We start from the raw sequence: 25,860 nt of genomic DNA, 5'->3' as shown, positions 1-25,860 counted from the left end.
TATCCACTCCGTGCACCCCAGTCTGCTCCATACACTCCGGTCCGCTCCACGCACTCATGCATTCGAGTCCGCCCCGCGCGCTCGAGTCTGCCCCACGCATGCACTCCTGTCTGCTGCACACATGCACTCTTGTCTGCCCCACGCAAGCACTCCTGTCTGCCCCATGCATGCACTCCTGTCTGCCCCATGCATGCACTCCTGTCTGCTCATGCTCTACGCATTCAGCAGCTCTACATACTCCTCCATTCTACGCACTCATCAGTACTGGATGCAATCTGTGCTTGTTTGTTCTACGTACTCGTCCGCTCTCCCCAGCACGTCCGTTCACTCTGGGCACTCGTTTGCTCCAGGCACTCGTTCGCTGCAGGCACTCATCCACTTTATGCGCTTACACGTAACATGCATTCACCTGTTTTACGCACTCACCCCCTCTACACACTCACCCCCTCTACGCATTCACCCCCTCTACATACTCATCCCCTCTACATACTCGTCCCCTCTACGCGCTCGTCCCCTCTACGCACTCGTCCCCTCTAGGCACTCGTCCCCTCTAGGCACTCGTCCCCTCTAGGCACTCGTCCCCTCTACGCACTCGTCCCCTCTGCAGGCACTCATCTGCTTTATGCACTCACACGTACTATGCATTCACCTGTTTTACGCACTCGTCGCTTCTACGCACTCATCCCCTCTACGCACTCATCCCCTCTATGCGCTCATCTCCTCTACGCGCTCATCTCCTCTATGCGCTCATCCCCTCTACGCGCTCATCCCCTCTACGTGTTCATCCCCTCTACGTGCTCATCCGCTCCCCGCACTCATCCGCTCCCCGCACTCATCCGCTCCACGCACTCATCCACTTTAAGCACTCGTGCTTTTCACGCATTCAACTGCAACATCCTGTTCTATATATTCCTTTCTACACTCATCTGTTCTATACCTTCATCTGCTCTGTACACTCATCCGCTCCATATACTCATCCCCTCTATACACGCATCCGCTCTATACGCTCATATGCTCTATATACTCATACGCTCTATACACTCATATGCTCTATATACTCATGCGCTCTATATACTCATCCGTTCTATCCATTCATCCGCTCTATCCATTCATCCGCTCTATCCATTCATCCGCTCTATCCATTCATCCGCTCTATCCATTCATCCGCTCTATATACTCATTCGCTCTACATACTCGTCTGCTCTATACACTCGTCCGCTCTATACACTCGTCCGCTCTATACACTCGTCCGCTCTATACACTCGTCCGCTCTATACACTCGTCCGCTCTATACACTCGTCCGCTCTATACACTCCGCTCTATACACTCGTCCGCTCTATACACTCATCCGCTCTATACACTCGTCCGCTCTATACACTCGTCTGCTCTATACACTCGTCTGCTCTATACACTCATCCGCTCTATAAACTCATCCGCTCTATAAACTCATCCGTTCTATACACTCATCCGCTCTATACATTCGCCAGGTCTGTACATTCATCTGCTCCAGCGATCTACACACTCTCTGCACTTCCGTATTCATCTGCTATCCTCACTCATGCGCTCTACATACTCATCTGCTCCACATACTCATCTGTTCTACACACTCATCTGATTTACGCTCATCCGTTCTGCACATTCATCTGTTTTATGCACTCCAGCGTTCTACTCGCTTCTCTGTATTTACGCACTCATCCGCGCTACACCCTTGTCCGCTCTACACACCCAGCCGTCCTACACACATCTCCTCAACATGTTCATCCATTCTATACATTCATCAGATCTACATATTCATTCAATTTCCACACTCATTCGAACTATATAGTTATCTGTTCTTCCACTCATACATTCTTCCACTTAGCGCATTCATCTGTTCCACCTGCTTCATCCATTCTAACTATTTCATCCACGCCATTCACTTCGTTCACTCCTTATGCATTCTGTCCATTTCAGGAGTTTAAATCTCTTTACTGTTTCCGTTTGACTTACTTTTATTCACCATTTCACTGTTTTGATCTATTTTATTCATTTAATTCTGTTTATCCTTCTATTTTATATTAGGGGTTATTAGCTGTCAATTTCTCACATCAGGTAGTTTGTTGGATTGGTGTCATTGATTTGCTGTTAGTCTGTTTGGGTTAGTTTGGTACTGGTTGGTTTTAGGGGAAGAGCCAGGTTTTCAGCAGTTTGCGGAAAGACGTTAAATCCTCAGTTAGGCGGATGTGGGGTGGGAGTGAGTTCCATAGCATGGGGGCCAAGGCTGAGAATGATGACTAGGAGACCGGCTGAGATTGATCTTAGAGTGCGTGGAGGGTGATAGGGTTTTAGCTTGTCTTGAAGATATTGAGGTCTGGTTTTATGCAATGCTCGAACAGTTTTGAAAGTCACCCTTCGGACTACTGGAAGCCAGTGCAGCGTCTTAAGGGCTGGGGAGATGTGGTCTCTTGGGCCGAGTGCAAGTAGCAATTTGGCTGCCGCGTTTTGTGCCCTTTGGAGTTTGTTCAGTTGGTACGCGTGGACTCTGAGGTATAGGGGGTTTGCATAGTCTAGTCTTGATATAACGATTGATTGGACGGCGGAGAGTCTGTTGGGAAAGGAGAGATATGGAAAGATGCGCCTTAGGGTTTTAAGATGGTAGTGGCAGGACTTTGAGACATTGTTGACTTGGGGCAAGAGTGTTAGGTCAGAGTCAAGGGTGCATCCAAGATTTTTCACTGAGTTGGAGGGGGTCAGTGAGTTGCCCATGGCGGATGTTCAGGATAGTGGGTGCGGAAGAAGTTCGGAGTTGCCACATGCCATGATTTCCGTTTTGGAGGGGTTTAACAAGAGGTGGCTTTGGGTCATCCAGAGTTCTATGTCAAGGAGGCAGGAGGCCAGGTCAGGTCGGGAGTTGGGTTTTGAGTTCAGGAGTTTTAGAATTAGTTGAGTGTTGTCGGCGTAGTTGTAGCACAGTATGTTGTGTGAACGAATTATTGGTGGGAGGGTGATCAAGTAGAGATTGAACAGAAGGGCGGATAGGCCTGCTCCTTGTGGGACTCCCGTGTCGACTGATCTGGCTTGGGAGGTATAGGTGGAGAGTACCGTTATTTGATACCTATCTTTGAGGAATGAAGCTATCCATTTAAGAGCGGTTCCACGAATTCCTAGGGAGTGGAGGCGGTCTAGGAGGATTGAGAGATTGATTGTGTCAAAGGCAGCGGATATGTCAAGAAGGATTAGTGCAGCACATCCCCGCGGAGTCTGCCGTCTTTTTAAGGTCATCCCAGATTGAGGTTAGGGTGGTTTCAGTTCCGTGACGGGCTCTGAAACCTGATTGGGTGGGATCTAGGAGATTGTTGGCTTCGACAAAGGCATTTAGTTGGGAGTAGGCGGTTCGGTCACTAAGATCAGAAGGCAAGGCTATCATGCCTTCAGAAATGGGTCACGTGATGTGTGCAGAGAGGTGAATGGTGGCGTCAAATTATAGCCTAAGACAAAGTTGGAGGACCATGGGAGTTGCTGATCTGTCTGTGAGTGGAGCATGTGAGTTAGTGTGACCTCGGCTCTCCCTCCGGTTCCATGTGTTAATATCCCTTCAAAAATATTGCTATACAAAAATATTGCCAAATGTTTGCAGCAATATTGACCCATAGACCCTGCGGGGGACACCCCTGCAGCCCCTGCATTATTTTAAAATGTGCGGGGGACACCCCTGCAACCCACGCTCCCACAAATTATCCCCCCAAAAAAGAAATCGCCTATGGCGAGACAAACGGCCATATGTACGGCGATATTTTTGGTGGGGATATTTATTTGGTGGGATACCCTCTGGGCTCATCCCTGTATCTGCCAGGTGCATTGTTGCAACAATAAAATAACTGTTTTTTTTAGCTAATTAATTGTTAGGCTAGCTTCAACGTGGATGAGGAGCCCAGTAACCCCCACGTAGACGAAGATTGACAGATGAAGACAGAACAATGGCCTGGCATCCCATATGTTGCAGGCCTTACATGTATGGGACTCCTCCAATTAGTATTGTAGAATTGTACTGTATTTGATTACATCATCAGAGATGTCGTTTGGGATTATAATTTGCCACACATGCCTACGGAGCTCAGAACGCTCAGCGGCAGCATAGTTCTTTGCTGATGCATGTCTATTTTGTAGAAATAAATACTTGTTATCCTTGCAAGCGGTGTCTCAGGCCCTTTTCCCTAGTGGGTTGTATTTTTTCTGGTGTGAGCGTGCAGAGGCATGCCTTCATTTGGTGACCCTGAAATGATCCCAGCGACCACCTGCACTGACAGAGGCTTCCAGGCCACTTCTCCGGAGGGGCTGGGCCCACCTGCAGCGACCAGTCCCCCAGAGCTGTCACCCCCCAGAGGTTAGCAGGAGCCGTTTTCACATAAGTCCTATCTGCTCTTTGAAGTGGGCGTGGCTATGGAGAGAGTGCAGGCCATTGCTGGAACCCTGTGACAGAGTTTGGGTGAACACGCATATCTGAGTATACCCTTGCAAGTGATAAGAAGTAGAGAGTGGTATATAAGGAAGAGTGTGGTGTACGAGTGAGTGGAGGTCAAGGTTGTTTGTATGGTGTGGGTGTGATTTTTTTTGCTTTCATTATTATTGATTTTTTAAGGTGGCAGTACGGAAAGGAAAATAGGAGTCAAGGGAGTCTCCCTGACTGAGGGGAGAAGTTGGCAACACTTATATTGTGCAACGGAGGAAAAAGCAGATAAATAGGAGCTCTGCATAATTAGTGGGCTTGGATACAGTATTGTTTGTTGTTTTAGTTTGTTATTTTAGCTTTTTGTTTTAGTGTTTTGACATTTTTTCTTGTATAAGGTGAAGGACTGAGGAGGGGCGTTGTTAAAATAGCAGCTTGTTTTGAGTGCATGGAGTTTGAGAGTGGGTGCATGTGAAGGTGAGGGAAAGAAACATGGGCTGACGGGGAGGAGGAAACAGCAAATTGATTTTTTGACTGACATTTCAGTGTGCACAGTGCGCGATTAGGGGCGTAGGGAAACTTTAGCGGGCACACATCGCTGTAATGGAAGGGGAGACCCCCTTAGAGTACATGTACAAGGCCTTGCCCTTGTACCGGGAGCAAATTCAGAAATAACATAAGCAGTGGGTGGTAGAAACACGAGGGGGTGGTCCCCCTCATGGCCAGAGCAGGCCACCCATAGTAAGGAGCATATGACTACATTTCTAGCAGCGAGGTACAGGGGCAAGCAGCTACAGAACAGAAAGGAAATCTTATATTTATGGAATATGATTGAGGATGTGGAAGACTCTGACGAGGGAGGGGCACACAGTACTCACCAAGGGGATACACAAGCAGAAGCGGGTGAGAAACGGACTTATTACAAGGGGATGTATCCATTGGCAGCACGTCCAACAACAGGGTACACTAACCCAACCTATGTGTCCACCACAGCCTCCCCTCCCCCATATTTACCCACTCCAGTAACCGCTCTGCCTCAGGAGTGCCCAGAGCAGAGGGAATCAGAAGCACTAGAATCAGCGCAAGCAGAGTTAGCATGACTACGAGCAACACAGAGCGAAGCGAAGGGGAGCAGGCTAGATGAGAGGAGGGCGGGGGGGACATTTTGTTTAGACAGGATAGTACAGCAATAAAGGATGTACGTACTGAGAAGAAAGAGGGCGGGCAAGCAAGCAGCACAGGCTATGGATCAGTAAGGTCCGACAGAGGTTTAGACAGGGATCCAGGAGAGGAGGGGTGGTGTACCTTAGATGAGTTTGAGGACGACAATGAGAAGAAAGCACAATAGGCACCTGAAATAACACCTTGAGTGGAAAGTTTGGGGAATGAGTGAGTAAGGAAGTTTGGCCAGATGGCAGTAGCAAGGAAAAAGGGAAGAAAGGAAGGGAAGACAGTAGGCTTACAGATGCCTCTGATACACAAGAGCATGGGTAGGGTTCAGTATGTGCCCTGGGCACAGATAGATAAAAACAATTTGATTAAGGCACTCCCGCCTTTAATAGCATGGGTGGGGAAATGAATATACGCATTTGAAAAACAGACGGTGGGCGTACCCCTTGCCGTGGGTGATATGAAAAGTTTGTTGTTGGCGATAGTGGGAGATCAGGCTGGGGATGTGTGGATTAAAGCAGGATACCCAGCAGCAAGGTTAGAAGATGCATGACAGCGCACCATTCAACAACATCAGAGCACAGGTGTGGGACGCGCTTCGGTGCACGTACCCCGACTTTCCAGACCTACAGTCCATCATGCAATACACTATGGCTGATGATGAAGACCCTGCCCAGTACATTATTAAAATTCAGGAGATGTGGAGGGCGGGGACGGGGGGCTAGTGGGACTGATCAGTTCCTCTTTTTTATGTTGTTATAAAAAGGGGTTTACCAAAAGAAGTGCAGAAGGCACTAGATAAAAGTGCGGTTATTGAGGGGGTAAGGGTGGGCAGAAATTCAGACCATAATAATACACCACTGCAAACGAATATAGGAATGTGAAAGGAAATGGTGCAAGAGCTGCAGGCAATGAGGAAAAATTGGTACAGAGAACACTGGCTGAAATAGCTGTAGAGGGGATGGTGCCCACACCTGCACAAACAGAGATGACAGGGAGCACGCAATCACCCACAGAGGTCATAATAGCAGCATTTTGACCAGGAAGACATAGGAAGTGGGGAGGTGGACTGCAGTACCCCACCCAGGGGTGGCAGCAAGGTGGTCAGCAGGATGGGAGGGGCAGGTTTAGAGAAGGTAGAGGGGGATTTGGAAGCATGGGACTAAGAGAGGTGGGTATGGGTCCCTCACAGTGTTGGCGTTGTGAGAATTGGGGACATTTTGCAAGAGAGTGCAGGAGCAGGTCAGAGATCGGATACAATCTGTACAATAACTACCACCCACCACCCCACAACCTACAACAGATGACACCTCAGAGCTGACATACCCTACAAAATACACCAAGCAAACACGCAGCTTACACCCCGGCCCCTAGGGGTGCAAGCACAACGGCAGAATACACAGCAAACTATGCCCCAGCACGGAAATAGCAACATACACACACCCAACAAAGTGCAGAATGGCACCATAGTGCCCTATCGAGGGGGAGCAAGATGGGAAACAACCCTTTCACGTTCCCCAGGATGTAGACATACCCTACTAGGACAGCCCACAGAGAGCGATTGCATGCCCAGTCCTATTTATGACAGTCCGCCCGTTGAGGAATCCTTGGTGAGCGCAGAGAAAGGAAACAAACCCTTCATTTTTATGGTTGACATGGGTGCCACAAAATCATGCATCAGTGAGAGGGATTTCCTGCTATTGGGCCAAACTCTTGGCACACAGGGCTTCTCTGGGGCTGTCTCCACGGTTCCATACACTGAGGAGGTTGACATCAAAAAAGAGGGGAAGGTGGTGCGGGCCCTCCTGCTATATTTCCAAAGGCTCCCCAGTGAATTTGTTGGGCAGGGGTCTGCTTTGCAAACTCAACATGACCATCTCTTTTCCAGAAAGTGGCATAGTGTGCGCCACCCCAGGTATGTGTGCAATAAGGGCAATGCTTTTTATTCATGCAGTGGGGGGACAGGTGGTAGTTTGCGAGATCCCCATGCACCTGGACATGTTTGTGTATGGGATAACTGTGCTCGTGGAGGCAGTGCCTCCCATTGGCAAAGGGAGCTGGCCAGTGCCCGCAGATTTCATATTTCGCCCTGTAGTGTCCCCCGAGTTGGCGATAGGTACAATACTGTCTAGATTTGTAAGGTTTGGTGATTTCTGGGAAAAGGATTGTTGTGAAAGTGACTGATTAGGACAGGTGTGAATGGCGCACAGTGCTTTGCATTGACCCCACGGTGCCTCTGAAGGAGGTGACTGATGCAGAGTTGTGCAAGGAAAAGCCAGATGACGGAGAAATAATGCTAGCAATCTGTATCCCCTGTGAAATAATGGTGCAGTACCAGGAGGTCCAATGTCCCCTGATGGCCCTTGTGGCCCCGCACCAGTTCAATAAGGCAGATTTAGAGCAGGTGCCCAAAACACTGTGGTCCCCTATCCCCCATGACGTAGGTCTCCTACAGGGAGTTACTCTAGTACTCATAACACAAACTCAGGAGCAGTAGTACCCCGAGTAAAACAATATTCACTCTCCAGGGAGGCAGAAGAGTGAATGAGGGATACTATCAGTGACCTACTCAAACAAGGGATAATAGTACCATCTACCTCCACATGTAACACGGCTATATAACCTGTAAAAAAGGCCACAGCGGGCAATTGGAGAATGATCTGGGATTTGCACCCCCTAAATGATGTGGTACAGCAAGTTGCCTGTGGTTCCTAACCCTGACACAATATTGCGTAGCATTCCCAAAGAGGCAACACATTTCACGATAGTGGACATCAAAAATGCATTTTTCCCAACACCATTAGACCCAGAGTCACAGTAACTCACTGCTCAAACACACGAGATTGCCTCAGAGGTACTGTGGGAACGCCATTATTTTCAACAGAATCCTCCACGCAGAGTTAGGCAACATCTAAGTGTGCAGCACGATCATCCAGTACGTTGATGGGCTGCTGGTGCGCAGTGACACTGAGAGATACTGCAGACAAGAATCAATTACACTTTTGCAACTCCTGGCTCGCAAGGGGTACAAGGTTCACAAGGCAAAACTACAGTACTGTCTGCAAGAGGTTTTATATCTAGGACAGTAAATATCAGCAAATGGTCAAGGAATAATCCAAGACCACGCTGCCTCTGTGTGCGCCACCCCACAGCCCACGACAGTAGAGGAGATGCAGAAATTCCTAGGGTTGTGAAATATTTGTGGTGCATGGATACTTGATCATGCAGCATATACAAGGACACTTTTACAAGGCCTCAAAGAAGCACAAAATACTGACAATAAAATAGTGTGGACTGAAAAAATGTTATGAAATTTCAATGACCTCAAAGAAGGGATTTCAACTGCCTGTACTAGCAACCCCAGATTTTACACAGAAATTCTACTTATTCTGATACTCCAACGGCCAGCTCATGACTGCTGTGTTGACACAGAAAACACAATGGGCCACAGTGGCACAGTAGACTCAGTGATGCAACAGCAGTTAACTTGCTAACAAGCACTTGAGGTAGCAGTGTTTGTGATTGAGAAAAGTTGCACCATTGTGATGGGGTGCTCTGTTACACTCTACGTGGAACATGCAGGTTTAGCCATTTTGGAGATATCAAAATCTACTTTTACTACCTAAAGTGCATCTGCATATGAGATCATTCTCTCGAGCACACAAATCCATATTGTACGGTGTAAAACAGTGAATCCCACAATGTTCATATCAGAAATGTGCACTGATGGGGATTTGGCTAGACACCACTCAGTGACGTAAAAGGGGGAAAAGGATGACACAGATATGTCAAGATTAGGACATAATGGGACATTGGGGCCCCCCATTCCCTGTAGAATTATTTCAAAACCACTGCATGTTTTTACCCCAAACCAACCAAAGGCACATTTACAATGATTAGTGCCAAACTTGTTATGCTGATGTGGCTCTGAATTGGAGATGAACGTCTGTCCTTCGCCTTGACCATTATGTATTTTAGCGTTCATTCACTTTGTTGCTTTATAACAAAACCTTTCACCTTTCAATGAGACTTTCAAGTGGGCTACTTCCCTTCGCCAGACCACTCTGCTACTCTGTATCCCTGGCTTCACAGTTATCAGTAATTTAAAGTTCACCACGGGTCTGCCTTGCTTCCCGTCTCATCGACATGCATGCAGCCTTCAATTATGAGATATAGTGTTCCAACTTCAGTCTTTCTTTACACACACCGGCCTTTCATGTTGCTTGCCAACTCGCAGGCTGTGTGCATTCTTTTCTTGTCTATATGGTTTTAATTCACAAGTCAAGGTTAATACCACTGGCTTGGTATCGCCTCCCCAACTCTGTCGTTCACCCGCAAGGGTCGCTGGCACCCTCAAAACACAATGCAGTCTTCTTGTCTGTGATTTGGTCTTCTGCGTGTATCTTTCACGGCTCTTCGGAGGCAACGATCCCCTGCCGGGATCTCCTGGGTTTCTCTACCCTTTGCTCTCGTCCCTCTGTCAGTCACTCTGCTCCAGTAGGTTTGCCTTCGCCCCAAAAGTTCTGCTCCTTCTTGTGTTCCACCTTGCTTAGAGCGTGTCTCTATGATCCGCCTTTTATCCATGTGGGGAGAGCTAACGGGTATCAGATGTATGTGGTTAAAGTCAAGTGCCTGACTTTTCCTGACCCGATTAGTGGGCCATGTCCAATGAGATATGTAAGGGTTAGCCTCTTAACTCTCGTTCACCCTCTTCCTCGGCCCAGTGTTTGTGCAGAAGGTGGGGTGTTGGAACATTGGAGAATCCTATAAAATAGGATTGGTCATGGGTACAGGAAAGGGGGAATACTGCAATCACCATCAGTTGTCTCACTCCCACTCTCGAAGACCTCTCGCACAGGTGATCCTCCCGCACTGGTCCACCCCCAGGGTCTGGATCCAAAGGCTATGGACGTGCCTAGGCCACCTGAGAGAGAGATTCCTGGGGACTAGTAGGTGAGACGCCCTTTGGTTTCACACAGCACCCTTTGTTAGCGCTATAATATGTCTATGATTGGCTTGGGGGATATCATGGTGTAGAAAAGACTGTTGTTCTCTTATTTCTGTCAAAGATTTATATACATCCATCAGTATCTAATAAGAAGCAAAGCTGAAGAAACAGGGGCTAGAGTCTAAACCTCTTCAAAGGAGGTATGGACCAGACACGTCTAACAAATAAGCATCATTTTTAATAATAACTTATCAAAGTTAAAACAACTAATTAAATTCACAGGTCCACAATACAAAAAACTTTACAATCAATATAAAACAAGGAATACGTAACAGGCACGAAATGCTAGCTAGAAAAGGTTGAAAAGAAAACACAGTAATGTAGCAAACTCCATTTGGATTAATAATTCATATTTTCATGTCTCTGTTGTTAATCCAGACAGCTTTCTGGATTAACAACAGAGACATGAAAATATGAAATATTAATCCAATTGGAGTTTGGTGCATTACTATTTGTCTTACACGTACCCTGTGTTTTCTTTTGAATCTGTTCTAGCTAGCATTTCATGCCTGTTACGTATTCCTTGTTTTATATTGATTGTAAAGTTTTTTGTATTGTGGACCTGTGAATTTAATTAGTTCTTTTAACTTTGATGATTTATTATTAAAAATGATGCTTATTTTTTAGACGTGTCTGGTCCATACCCTCCTTTGAAGAGGTTTAGACTCTAGCCCCTGTTTCTTCAGCTTTGTCTCTTATTAGATACTGATCTTGATCCACCCGGATATAGACACTATCAACCAGTTTGAATTAGTGGTCTACCGGGATTCCTCCTTTGATAATAAAGGTTATATACATCCATACCTCACTTTATGGGCTTAAAGGTTGTTGAATGGATTTTGTTGAAAGAAGACTGGGTAGGTGTGGTAAAGAATTTGTCATACGCTTATTGGAATTTATATCACAGAATTCGTACTTCAAGTAAAATCTAATTATTACCTACACATTAGTGGCACCTCCATGGGTGCTCCCATGGTACACTCCTATGCCAATAGCTTCATGCTGAAGTTTGAGGAAGACCATATAACACACCATCCATTTTGGCACAAGTACATTAGACATTGGGGAAGATTTATAGATGATGTGTCCATGATCTGGGAAGGTACAACTGACACATTGGACAATTTCCTTGAATACTTTGATGCTATAGACGCAAGAATGCAATTCACACATGAAATAGGCAACCCATGCATACACTTCTTAGATGTGCAAATTGAACCCAACATACCAGGTTTCAACACCAGCATATATCACAAACACGTGGATCGCAGTAATCTGTTACACCATCTAAGCTTCCATCCACCTACTATGCTGAGAATACAGCCAGCTGTTGAGGGTCAAGCACATAGTCAATAATGAAGAAGTTTGTAAACAGGAATTTACCAGAATCAGAAATAGATTCTTAGAGAGAGGTTACTGAATTGAATAACTAGAGGAAGCGTAGATCAAAGTTACTTCCAAAACTCGAACATCATTACTGAACACTCAGAAAGGCACCACACAATCTATGCCATTAGTTATTGTAAGCAAATATTGCACCCAATCACCAACGATTACAAAGAGTATAATAAAAAATTAAATGGTGCTCACTTGTGATAGCAAATTATGTTATCTTTTTTACTGAGAAACCAGTGTTTCCTTACCAAAGAAGTAGTCATTTGAAAGATGATCTTGTTAACACTCGACCTGATAGCACTCCTAGAGTTAAACTAATGAATACAGGGACCTTTCCATGTTTAAACCCTTGCAACTGCCACAACATAATTAAAGGCAACACTGTATTACAGGAGAAAAGATCATATTATACCAATATGCAACCTGTGAAACACTCAATGTGGTATACGCAATAAAACATCCTTGTGGACTTTACTATGTGGGACAAACTTGTTGCGAGGCCAAGACAAGGTGGAACAAACATAGTTCCAATACGAGATTACATTATCCCAACTCTGCGGTAACCAGGCATTTTGAACAACAGAGACACTAGATAGCACAAATTCACTTCCAGATATCAGAAGTAATAGGAACAAAAAACCTGAGCATGAGTAAGAAACTCGACCAGAGGAATGCATTCTGGATAGACAGACTTGATTCCGTCTTTCCCAATGCAAGAGGTCTTTGAGTACACCATTACAACATACCATATGTCTGTTGTCATTATAACAATTGTATCTATGCTTCACTGGATCACATGTACTCTGCATTTCTTATTACTTGAATGGTTGCTGACAGTCAGCTACAGGAATATGAAATTGTGAACACTTTTTTCTACATTAATGTCTTTGAGGAAATGTTGCAAGATTGTTCATCTTATGATAGATCACTGGCACAAAGCTATAGGAATATATAACAGTATATCTCATGCTGTATATTTTATGATCTATATGGATGTCTATGAATGCAAGTGGAGAGATAATTACAGGAAACAGAAATGATCAATAATATGATCAGCACTGTCTGATATTTGATACCTCCTATCTCTCTCTTTTGAGATAATCCCTGCAGAGCAAATTGACATTTAACTGTTTTACTCAAAGATTGTCAAAGCCCTCATCTTGTCGTAGGTGTAAAAAGCCACTTTGAATGTCATGGCCATCAACTGTAAAACTATGATTTATCGTTGCAATTGTTGTACTCTTTGTAGACATATGAACTTAAGGTCACCTATACTCAACGCTATAATTGTATATGACTGTCATGAAATACTGAGAATGTAATCAGTGGCCTTAACTACAGATAAGATTCCATAGACTACCCAGTACAGTATGCAGACTTTGATATTCAATGTTATCTGAAATGTACTAGTTACAGTCAATTAGTCATAAATGACTGTGCAAGTTCTACAAGGCATAGACATCATATGTTGTAATTATCCATGTGAATGCCAGATCAGCTATGGAGTGATGAAAAGGACCAGCGTGATGACATCATGTTCAATGACGCTGCAGGCATGGCCATCTTACCGGTAGATCCACATGTAAATAGTCACCATTATTTGCAGAACATTCTTCTTGAATGCATCTTTTGCGCCCTTTGGCCGAAACACGTGTCTGGGTTTGCTGTTGGTACTCTTGTTCAGAATAGAATTGCCTGGCATTTCGGTGCTGGACTGCTCTTGGACAGGACAAAGACTGATATGTAGTGGACATTTCTCTTCTGTGAAAGGATGGTGAGCTAAAGACTCTGATTTAGACTCAAACCAGGGATACAGGCTGGTGGAGAGAAACTCCCAGAACCCCCTTAGTTATGCATATTAAGTAGCTTTGTGTTTTCACCCTAAGTTACTAAGGTATTCCAGAACCCTTGCTGACTTTTCTTAGAGAGGCACATCTCCACCTCACTGATGAGGCCCAACCAGACCCCAAACACGTGTCTGGGGTTGCTGTTGGTACTCTTGTTCAGAAGAGAATTGACTGGCATTTCGGTGCTGGACTGCTCTTCGGCAGGACAAAGACTGATATCTAGTGGACATTTCTCTCTTGTGAAACGATGGTGAGTTCAAGTTTCTGGTTGAGACTCAATCCCGGGATATAGGCTGGTAGAGAGAAACTCCCAGAACCCCCTTACTTACGCAAATGAAGATGATCATTCCATTATAATTCTATAGCATTGTTATGCTGCTTCTAAACATAACTGAAGCATATCTAGGTTGGTTACAAATCATTCTGCATCCATGTATCAAGAGGATCAGCGTGAGGTCGGGGCATGTGTGCAGAATATCTGAGCAACTACTGCTGGGTTCAAGTACAATGTTCTAACTAGAATTAGTGAAGATCACTCCCTGGCAGAGGTGAATGTGTGCAGAGATGTATTACCTGTGTTCAGTGTCACACTCACTCCTCCTAGTTAATATGATTGTATACATACTCTGCACGTCCTATGAAAAGAGTGTTTGCCATTAATCTCTCTACCTACATTAGGGCCATGACTCTGTATATTGTAATCTGTAATCTGTATAAAAAATAAGTATATTGATATTGCTCCAAACATCACATGACCAGCTTTCATCATCTTCGCAAGTAACCACGTTGAGAGGCAGCGACTGCAGCAGTTCTGAAGGAAGATTCCCTCAGTGCTGAGGGCGAACTTTCCTTATTCTGGGTGACCAAATGAGGTTGCCACTTTGTAGCACCTTTGTAAAGGGGTGGTACCTTCTGTAAAGATATGAAGGGTGTTAGTGTTTCAGGATAGCCACGAAGTCTGGAGAAAGGGGTGCAGCCCAGTACAGAGAGCCACCACTTATTTATGTCCCTTCCCCAGCAGGCAAAACCTTCAAAGTAGGGTGTGGAATGTTTGCCAAGTAGCAGGGCTTGATTTAGCTGAAGTGCACGCTAAGCGCCCGTGCCCAATCGGGACAGCTCAGTCAAGAATATCCCGTGGTCAAACCAGTTCCTTCCTTTAGGCTAAATTAAGGACAGCTTGCAACTTCAAAAATATATCTCAACAAACAGCATTAACCCTCCAGTCCACGCTGAAAGGAGGCCTAGCAGAAGGGAAAGCTAATGTAATGCTTCTGCCCTTGGTATGGACTCTATCAAGCTTGTAGAACACCAAACAACATACAGGGTTTTGGAAGTAAACATATTGTAAGAACATCCACTGAAATGTACAGTGGAATCTAGAAGTGGTATCTCTAGAACTGTTTCTGGACTCCAAAAACCCTTAGTCAAGTGATGGCACCATCACAATGAATGTATGTCCCTTCCCCAGCAGGCAAAACCTTCAAAGTAGGGTGTGGAATGTTTGCCAAGTAGCAGGGCTTGATTTAGCTGAAGTGCACGCTAAGCGCCCGTGCCCAATCGGGACAACTCAGTCAAGAATATCCCGTGGTCAAACCAGTTCCTTCCTTTAGGCTAAATTAAGGACAGCTTGCAACTTCAAAAATATATCTCAACAAACAGCATTAACCCTCCAGTCCACGCTGAAAGGAGGCCTAGCAGAAGGGAAAGCTAATGTAATGCTTCTGCCCTTGGTATGGACTCTATCAAGCTTGTAGAACACCAAACAACATACAGGGTTTTGGAAGTAAACATATTGTAAGAACATCCACTGAAATGTACAGTGGAATCTAGAAGTGGTATCTCTAGAACTGTTTCTGGACTCCAAAAAACCCTTAGTCAAGTGATGGCACCATCACAATGAATGTACAGAAAGGTGTGGATATGCAATTGTCCCAGAGGAGCACCTACTTTTCAGCTTTAAAGATTCTATACCAAAGCTCAGAATAGTGCCAGCTGTGTCAGGGATATCAGGCGTCGCTCAAAGAAGGTCAACAATCACTGGCACACTACTCTTTGGATCGATTCATGGTGATGTGGATAACATCATTTGAATGTGGGGAAGGTTAAGTGGGGATACGACCAAGCACCTTCACTGTTAGGGTAAGGAAAAAGAAAGTATGTGTTGCACTGTTAGTGTAAAAGCAATCTCCTAATCTCCACTGCACATCACCTCTCGCTCTGACAGGAGCACGTTGTGGGCTTCTTTTTGGAACCAGTGAAGCCTAAGGACATTGCTACCAGTCAAAATGTATATTTGGTACATAGTTTCTGGGGCAAGACACTAGAAAAAGAAGCAGTGAGAGAAAGACTATAGGCTCTCATAGAGGGAATTCGTTTGTATTATGCAATTCAAACAAAACATTGTAATTATTATACGAGGTGTTCCTGGTAGATGTTTTCTAATAAACGTTTTTGTGTTAAATTCTTTAACCTTTGATCTTCTGGAAAACAAAACAAAAAAACACAACATAACCATACACTGGTCCCCATTACAAGTTTGCCAGTAGCCTTTCTGGTAAAACCGGCAGGCTGCTGCCAAACCTGCAATTTTTTCCAGCGCCCGCAAATGCCCAATTGCCGGGTCATTACGGCCCTGCCAGATCTGGTAATTGCCCATTTGCAGGCGCCGGAAAAAAGATGCTCCCCATTCCCATTCGGCCCCATAGGGCTGAATGGGAATGGGGAGGTCGGATGCACGGGCACCGTTTATAACGGTGCCGGTGCATCGGACACGCTGTGCTCACTGGTGCCTTTCTGCCCGCCAGGTCACACCTGGCGGGCAGAAAGGCACCCGCGAGCACAACTCGTAGTTTGCCGGTCCGGGAACTACTGTACCGTCATGCTTACTGGTACCGTAGTTCCTGGACCGGCAAACTCATAATGAGCTCTCTGTCATTTAATCTGATTTTGGTCTAACAATCTGACATAGACCAACCTTTTCATGAATTCTTCGAAGAGGATGCGGTGCGAGTATCCTTGCCTGCGGATGCTGACAGTCTCCAGAATTCCAGTGTACCGAAGCTGGACCAGTACCCGCTCTTTGGTAAAATTCATGGCTTCACGTTTATCATTGGGCTTGATGCAGCGAACAAAGTGTGGTTGTCCTACCACCATTTTTGATAACAGGTCCATGAGCGAATACTGTGAGGAAAAGAAGAATACAGTTGCACTTTTATTAATGTTAAAGTAATCCATTCCACTGAATATGGCAAACCATTTAAAATCAAAATCCTCAGATGGATGGTAAGACCGAGGGAGGCATTTTAAAATATCCAGTATTAAACACTTTTTTCAAAATTCTTTTTAATCCTAAAAGCTGTGAGAAACCTGTTGGTGTTCTCCCAAATACTCCTCCGGGATCCTCTAGTCATGTGGCCAGGGAAGGGCCATCGCTTTTGGATCCCGACCCTGGGGGTGGATAAGCAATGGGGGGGGGTCACCTGATTGGAGGGTCATGAGGGATTGGGAGAACATCCAAGGGCGAGACATGGTATTCCTCTTTTTCTCATTTTACCTCAAAACCCTCTCCCTCAGCATTGAGAGGGTATTTCCTAACCCATACCATCACCTCCTCCCCATTTCCAACAAATTCTGGGACAAGGAAGAGGCAGCCAGGAGTAGTGAAGATTTCCAATAGGAATAACATGGGGAGTATTAGGGAAATCATCTGTAGAAAGAATTTGAGTTGTCCCATTGATAGAGTCAGGCAGAATCAGGCCTTCACTAATTATCACTCACACATGACTGCTAATCCAACTATAAAAGGTGTGGTTCTGCACAGCTGAATGAGCAAGCTGGGGACATTACTTGGACCAGAGAAGCCAAGGAGAAGAGAGAAGCAGAATCGACAGCTCTGGGGAGAACGGCATGCCGAGACACTGGCCCGGTGTTTCTGAGGGGCTGCAGCATGGCTAGGGAGCCGTGTCTCCAGAGAACCGGAGGGAAGCAGCTTGCTGGCTGCTGTTGGCAGTTGGCACCTTACTTGTTCCCTTGGGACCTGTACCAGCCCTAAGGGTATCTGAGGGGCAGGTGGTGAGACCCTGACCTCTGGCCCGTGTAACCAGGAGGGACTGTTTGTCAACGTAAAGTTGCCCGGGAGAGTCTTATAAAGTGAGAGTGAGAAAGAGAGAGACTCAGGAGCAAGCGACTGACTGAAGCGTAGCAGGCCATAGGAAAGGCAGAAAAGCTGCATGGAGCAGAAAAGAGGAAAGAAAAGGAAACTAGTAAAGAAACAGATTGAAAGAAAAGTGACAAGGTTGAGAGAAAGTCAGAAAGCAAAGCGCAGAAGGGACGTAAAGGAAAAGGATTATATTAAAGAGGGTGCGAACGATCCTAAATGAGGGAATAGCGTGCAAGCGACTCGGCAGAGAGGGAAAAGGTAAAGAAATTGCAAGTGTGCATGGGAAAGGAAGGAGGAAGGTACCAGTGGGCACGGAAAGGTAATGAAAGTACAAGTGTGCAGGAGAAGGAATGAAAGGTGCCAGTGGGCACAAGAAAGAAGGTCAAAAGAAGGGAACAAGAAGGGGTGCAGAAAGCCCCTGAAGAAGAAAGTTAAGAGCAGGAAATAAAAGAGAGGGGTTTAAACTCAGTGGTAGTGCTCAGGAGGAGCAAATAACCTGCCGTTTTCAAAAGCCTCTGATGCTAACCCTTTCAAAGAACTGTTCATGAAGAAGAAGTTCCATCTTTACAAACTGAACTCATGTTTTCTTTTTAGCTCAAGAGGGGCCTGAGCTTGGGGAAGGGAACCCTAAGAAGCCTATCAAAGGGGAATCTTGATTATTTTGTGTTACTGAAGGAACTGAAGCTTGTGGAAGGGATTAAAGACATTGGGCCTCATTAGGAGTTGTCCAGTCCGGAAACAAGGGTGCCGGTAAGCTCACTGGCACTCTTGTTTCCAGATCGGCAGACTCCAAGTCTGCCTGCCGTCATCACTGTGCCCAACAGGTCTGACCCTGCCAGGTGCTGCGGCCATGGAAGGCAGACTGTGCCCACGAGGAGAAACCTCCCACCTAGTTTTCCGTAAAGCCATAAAAACTGTGCTCTTCATCTAAATCCTGCCCAAACGCGATTCTCTAAAAAACTGCACCAACCTTTTGTACTGTTCTGCTACCATGTACTTTGAACCGCTTGAATATGCTATGCCAAAAGCACTGCCAACTGTATTTTATTGTAGTTGCCACTGCTAACTGTATTGTACCCCATGTTAATTTTGTAACTAAGCATGACAAAAGGAACAGCGCTGCAATGCCGTTGGGCTGTATTGTGCGCTATAAAAATGTAAAAAATAAAAAATAAAATAAATATTGTTCATAGGACTCTATGGGAATGGAGACTAACAATTTTCCGACACCTGACTTTCGGGCCTGCCGGACTTGGAATCTCCCGGTGGCACCGGGAGGTCAGGTGCTGGTAAATTATTACGGGTCCGGCAGCAACCCGCCGGCAGCACCGGCATGGTTACCGCCGGACCTGTAATGAGGCTCATTGGCAGTGTTTGAACTATGGAGAGGATCCTGTGAACAGTCCCTTTTGATTGAACTCATCCTTTTGAAGCTGATCAACCTACATTTGGTGAGAAGACCACCTGAAACCAATCCTGGTTTCCTATTTTTGTTGAACCACCACTTTTTGCTTTTCAAAAACTTCCCAACATTTTTTTGCCAAAGAGTGAGGACAAGCATAGGTTTAGACACAAACAGATTTTTATTTTGGACTTATAGACTTTGACGGCCCTTGGAAACATCAGCTAAGGGAATCATCTTTAAAGAATACTATACAGCATCGAAATGCACCACCCTGCGTGCGTGGCATTTTGTCAGTGCTACATCAGTTTAGGACATCACATCATCATTTTAAATAGAATTTGAAGGTGCCTGTTTAAAATTATCCCTTGTTTTGAGACATTTTCTTTAATACTTTCATAAACATACAAATAGGCAAATATGCAAAATACAAAAACAAAGCTCAAATAGATGTTGCAAAATCAATGTTCAATAACCAAAGACTTGCTGTCCAATAAACAATAATGTATGCCATGGATAATTGATTATGAAGAAGGGGACCTAAACATCGCCCTCGTCGCACGTATTCCGCTCAAAGCCTGTCGACTGAGAAAAGAGAGATGTACATCGCTTATGACCCCCTCCTCCACCTCATTGAGGATGTATCGCAGGTGGGATAGACGTTATTCACTCAGACAGCCATTCAGACCATATCCTGATGAGATTAAAGAAGAGACAAGACTGCAATCTATAGAGCAAGTCGACTGACTGCATCCACATCGGTTTGATGACGCCGCGGCTGACTTCATGACATAGATGCGTTAGACATGAAGCATATATGCATCCATGTACAAAGCTATGCAGACATTTTAGTTTATTGCAGATAAACGTGAAGGACATGCTTATGGCTCATATAGTTAGAGGACTAACACACAAATATACCTCTTTGCTGAGCACAAAACCGCAAGATGCCTAGGAATGCATATGGACAGTTTGCTGAAGCTTAAATGCAACTAACAGTGACGGCCATGCAAATAAACATGGATGAAATAGGTACATTGGAGTGAATGGGAGAAGCTACAAGAATTGAGAAACAGAGAAAGTTAATAGACTGATTCACCTTAAGCTGACAGAGCAGGTTTCCAGTGCAGTCACTATGCACAGATAGTCAAGGACACAGAGGGAAGGGAGGTCTCCAGCCAACCATTTTTCTCTATCCTGCAACTTTGTATTTGATACTTTTGTAGGTGGTCTCAGGAGGAGCCACCAGACAGAGTTATCCAATAGGTGCACTAACACCTATAAAATAGTGTACATAGTTCACCTTACTAACCTATCCCGTGGCACGTTAGGTTTTTGGGATGTAACTGCATGGTGTGATGTCAGTAACAAACAAAACCAGCTGACAACCGCCTAGACACAGAGCGTGTGGAGAATGTTATGTTGTCCATGATGCAATCCCTGTCATTTGAACTTGTAATAAAGACAGTTGAACTTTGCTCTTTGGCGGGGTTTACCGTTCTTGGTGCAGGGAATATCCAGGGCCCAGTTCCTCTCGCCAACACATCGGGAGGCTGTTAAAAGCCCCCTGACCGTTTTTACAGGTGGTAGCGAGAGGATGGTTGCTAAGACCCCTCACCTATAAGACCACCTTGTCCCGCCACATGCCCGAAGGGCTTCGCTGTGACTCGCGGAAACCGTCCCAAAGCAAAGACCAAACGTGGGATATTGAAGGGGTCGTCAGGAGCAGCCTTGGAGAAATTCCTGCCCGCTCCCATGTGACGCCGAGCAGATCGGACAGCAGAGTGGCAGATTAGAGGGAAAGGCAGCGCCCTAGAACTTCAGCAGATCAACGGAGTGTAAGTATTGACTCAGAAATACTGCAAATATTGGGATAGGAAAGTTGTTGTTCTTATTGTTGTTTGTTGATTGTTTTGTGTTATTATGAAGGAAAGAGAAGCAAATAAAAGAGAAAATAGACCCTGTACTCTAGGCGCTTAGCTTGGTTTATGGATGAAAAATAAAGAAAAGACCAAAAAGATTACCCTTTTTAGGCAGAGAGCTTAGTTCCGAAAGATGTACATGTGGAAATCTTGTGTGTAGGTGGTAGCGTAGCTCCCCTAGGTGTAGAAGGTAGTTTCTTAGTTTATCTCACAGAGATGTTATCCTATGTGACGGTAGTGTAGCGAAGGAGCCAAGTGAATCTACCGGAAGTCCTCCCCCCATTTCGCCTATATGTTGGAAAGCAGAAATTGCGACATGCGCAACACCAGTAATGGTACCTACACCGCAAAGATTCCTTGAAACAAGGTATCCATGGATGTACCCGCAAAGAAATGACGGTCTTCTGAATGAAGTTCCGGAAGCAGTGTGAAGATGAATGAAAGAGAAAACTGGTGACGTCACATGAAGCAGAAATGACGCTCCCAGAAGAGATGCCGATGAAGAGAGCATATGCACCATACAGATCCTGATGATGAAGTAAAGAATTGAGCAACATTTCATGAGCAAAATGAAGAATGCACATGCGGAGAGCACTGAAGAAAATGCAAGCCATTTTACAATTGTACAGATGCTGAAACGCAAGTAGACTAAGTAATCATGAGGCTGGCATACGAAGTGAATAGACTTCAGACGGTGCCGCCAATATATATATGTGTGTATAGAATCTGGATGTTCCACAACACATTTTAGCAAACTAGGACCCCATGAATAGAAGGACTGAAAGTGTGGCGCAGTACAAGAAAACAACTGATGCTGAAGGAAGATTCGAGAAGGCTGGTCTGACCCAGTGTCAAGAGTTGGGGCCGCCAAGAACCTGGTTATCTATTCGAGAAGATACAATGAATGTGAGAAGTGAGACAAGCTCCTGTCGAGGTGTAATGGAAAAACACTTACATGCCAGGTTTTACTCATTTAATAGTGTTAAATGCCAAGAAGGAGCTCAAAACACAGCCTCCTGTCACATGGTCAGATGAAAATAGACTTTGGGCAAGCTAGAGCGAGACCAGAAGAAAAGGCCATGCTCACACTCCCTTTTATTCTCAAGCACAGTGATCATTTGCAAGGCTGAGGTCAAAGGACTAATTGAATGGCAGACAGCTGGAGTGATGATGGATGATGGGCTAATTGGGTGGGGAGGCATGGTCAAGTCCAAACCTCCAGCACTTCGGGTACCAACTTGCATGCTGCTAGTGAGTGGAATATTCCAGAAGGGTACAAGCAGGCCAACCAATTATAGAGGGCCGCGTAGTGAAGAGCCCTATAGTTTGAAAGCCAATGAAGTGTTGTGTATTTTTATGACATGGAAGATGAATTGCACTAGGGATGGGCATAGCTGTCCAGCTGACCTTAGAGAGTCAATCACAGTCCAGTGTCCCATAAGAAAGTATACTTAGATGTTTCCTTTAAGCCGATCATAAACCCCCATAGGTTTTCTTATTTTGCCACGTAGTATGACATCAAGTATGATGAGTTTTTGCTATAAATGTGTGTTCTTTCATATGAAACATTGAGAATGCTTGTGCGGCATCCGTTGATGTCCATTGTGCTCCCTGTTTTCGATAGTTAAACAGCTACAGATTTGCCAACTTCCGGGTCGGTCTGATTATTGGTGCGAGAGTACGATCTGCAACCCCATCCATCCCAAATAGCGCTACCTCGCTTAAAAGGGCCTATGTGTTCAGTATAGAAGAAGAGCCACGTATATGTTGGAAATCCCTAGTTTAAGGCAGGAATATGGCCGTAAATATTTTATGTTGTTTGTGTTGTCGTGTTTTGAAGTATTGTGAGACCTTTTTGGGAGTGCATTTTGATGTTTCAAGGCCTTTCCTGTAGATTCCTTGACATCACATATAGGGTTCATAAATAGGACACAGAGAGTTATGGTAGAAGTGAAGATGTGTAGTGGGACCTAGACATGGCAACAGTGGAGGTCAAAGTAAAAGAGGACATAGTTTTTAGCATGGCACAATGATAGTGAGTTGTTATAGAAGATTGTATTATTTTGGGCGAGGATCGATGAGCACATGAAAGAATTCTACATTGGCCTTTAAGGGCTGAGAACATAGTGTGGGTGGTACATAGAGCACGCCCTTGTCGATGGTGGTGAGCCAGAGAGGCTGTTGGAGACTTTGTGGAGGCTTATTGGGGCTTCGAAAGAACCGGTTGAAGACTGGTTTCATTTGATAAATGTGTAACCTGTTAATGTGTTAAATTGTGTCAAAATATTTCGATTGGAGGTCAAGTAAGTATCGATAGTCAGAAGTGATGAATCCCCATGGGGACACACCCCTTCAGCATTTGTGCAAGTCCCTCATGAGATATCAAGACAAGGCGGAAGTGTGGCAGAACTGTTTGGATGCAAGGTTGCTGGCTGGAATATATCCTATCTGGCTGTCTGAGACTTCCATTATATGGTGTTATTCTACTGGCACTATCATACTGCAGTGTGAGTCCTGGTGGAAAAGCAACGTGGCTCCTTTAACGAAATAGACTCCCGCCCACTTCAAAAAACGTGTGTACTACGCAGAGTGTAGCAGAAGTGTGGCAGAAGTGCTTGGATGTGTTTGGGTGTGGTGTGGCCAAGCACAAGCCAAGTAAGTCTGCCAGCATTGACAGCCAGGTATAGTGCGTAGCACTCTGGGTAGCTGACACATTCAACTGTATCTAATTACGGCCTTTGCATAAAAGCCGGGTTACGTAGTGTTGCGAACACAGTGGAACATATCGTGGGGAGTGCTCCGTATTAATATTGTAATGCGCGCGGCTGAAGTGGATTGAGCCGCTGCTCGAATCAAAACAGTGAGGAAGGTTTCCTGGATGCGTGTCATTTCTGGTTATGGTCCTTGGGATTATTAATTCTTACCGACAATACGTTCTTATATATGTAATTAGATGGACCCTGATGGTTGTCTGCAGATATAACACCTTTGAGCTTGGTAGTAGCCCTGTGTCTAATCCCCAAAAAAAACAACTGCTGGCTGATTACCTACCTAAATATCTGACATTGGAAAAGGGGAAAACAAGGGCTGGTTGTAATCAAACTAGTATTCAAATTATGAAAACAAGGGGAAAACATGGTAGGAGCCAGAGCACAAACAAATCAGGGGCTAATATAGCCCCCTGAAAAAAAAGGATGTTAATATTTTTCCTATTCTAATTCCAAATTCACAACAACAAATAAAGTATTTTTTCATTCCGAATAAGGCTGCTGTGGTTGCCTCAGACCCTTTGGAAACCTTCCCTGGTACAGCTTAACAAGGTTCAATTATTTCCATAGACAATAATAGATCACTCTTCAAACTGTGCAAAGTGGCCAGAAGGAATTCCATGATTCCAGGAGATTTAGAGCCTGACAACTTGCTATCCTCTAACTTATCTTGCAATCCCGACCTGAACAATTTCATGACTTCTTCCGAATCAGCACCGGATGAAACTGATGGTGATGGGGATAGCCCAGAGGGTGAAATGGTGGGAAATGAAAATCATGCTGAGGAGAGTTGCCCTGTATATAAGTTGAGAGCATTGGATGTCGCCGAGTCCAAGATTTATGTGCCAGGATGGCAAGTGAACAAAAACCTACAAGGGAGGATATGACGATATGGGAGGATAGTCTTTCTCCTGAAAAATTTGAAGGCCCCTATTAATGAGGAGCTGGTCAACCAAAACATTAACCACACAAGGACCATTACATCCACACCCAGAAAAAATATTCCTCTCAAGAAAGGGCATACGTGTTGGCAGAGTCAGAAAGTGGGGCATTTGAAGCTATTTGTGCAGAATTATCTCTGCTGAATGCTCCTGAATCACTGTCCCGAAAGTATCTACGTATAAAGAATGTGAGTAGGCAAAGAAATAAGCCAAAATCTCCTCAAAAGAAAGCCAAGTCTGAAGCCAGCCGCAAACAGAAAAGCCAATCTAAAGGGAAATCCCTAACTAGAATCACAACCATGTTTCCGGAGGGCGAGACTAGATAAGTCCTATTGAGAGGCCCGATGGATGGTTGGCTCTCCAAACTGCTGATCTCATCATCTAACAAAGAAATCCAGGGATTAAGGGACTGGACAGGGGGCGAGCAAAGGCCGTAATTGGCTGATATACAATGGCAGTTGCAGCAGCCCATTGAGTCGACTGAGCAAATCTGGGGGGAAAACTGTACTTTTGGGGTCAAGCGTAGGATCGCCACCAACAGTCCTAAATTCCCAATGGGCAATTGTGGCCCAAACCCCACCTGAGGAGGTCCGGGAGACAGGAGTATCCACTACATGGGCTGGATGGGTAGATCAGTTAAGACCAAGGGCTATGATCAAGGAGCCCCACATGAAGGACCCTTCATGGTGTGCAGACTTAACCCATATTAAACTGGTCGAGAGAAACGGGACAACAAGTAACCCATTTCTAAATAGTACGTGGCTCTTAGAACTACTTCATATGATTCCAGACCTGGATTTGATAACCTCCAAATATTTTGCA

At 45.1% G+C, this 25,860-nt stretch overlaps 1 protein-coding gene across 1 annotated transcript in view; it reads right to left on the bottom strand.

The window, feature by feature from the left end:
- Positions 1–25,860, bottom strand: part of MYO3B (myosin IIIB) — a 3,387,754-nt gene that overhangs the window by 820,855 nt on the left and 2,541,039 nt on the right. Inside the window, exon 25 of the mRNA XM_069616181.1 lies at positions 16,821–17,026. Coding sequence (XP_069472282.1) covers positions 16,821–17,026 — 206 coding nt within the window. The remainder of the gene's footprint in view (positions 1–16,820; positions 17,027–25,860) is intronic.

The sequence above is a fragment of the Ambystoma mexicanum genome, chromosome 9, assembly GCF_040938575.1.
Source record: "Ambystoma mexicanum isolate Mex_15411 chromosome 9, UKY_AmexF1_1, whole genome shotgun sequence".
Classification (NCBI taxonomy): domain Eukaryota; kingdom Metazoa; phylum Chordata; class Amphibia; order Caudata; family Ambystomatidae; genus Ambystoma; species Ambystoma mexicanum.
The sequence above is the reverse complement of the archived record's forward strand: the minus strand, read 5'-3'. Positions and strand labels throughout refer to the sequence as shown.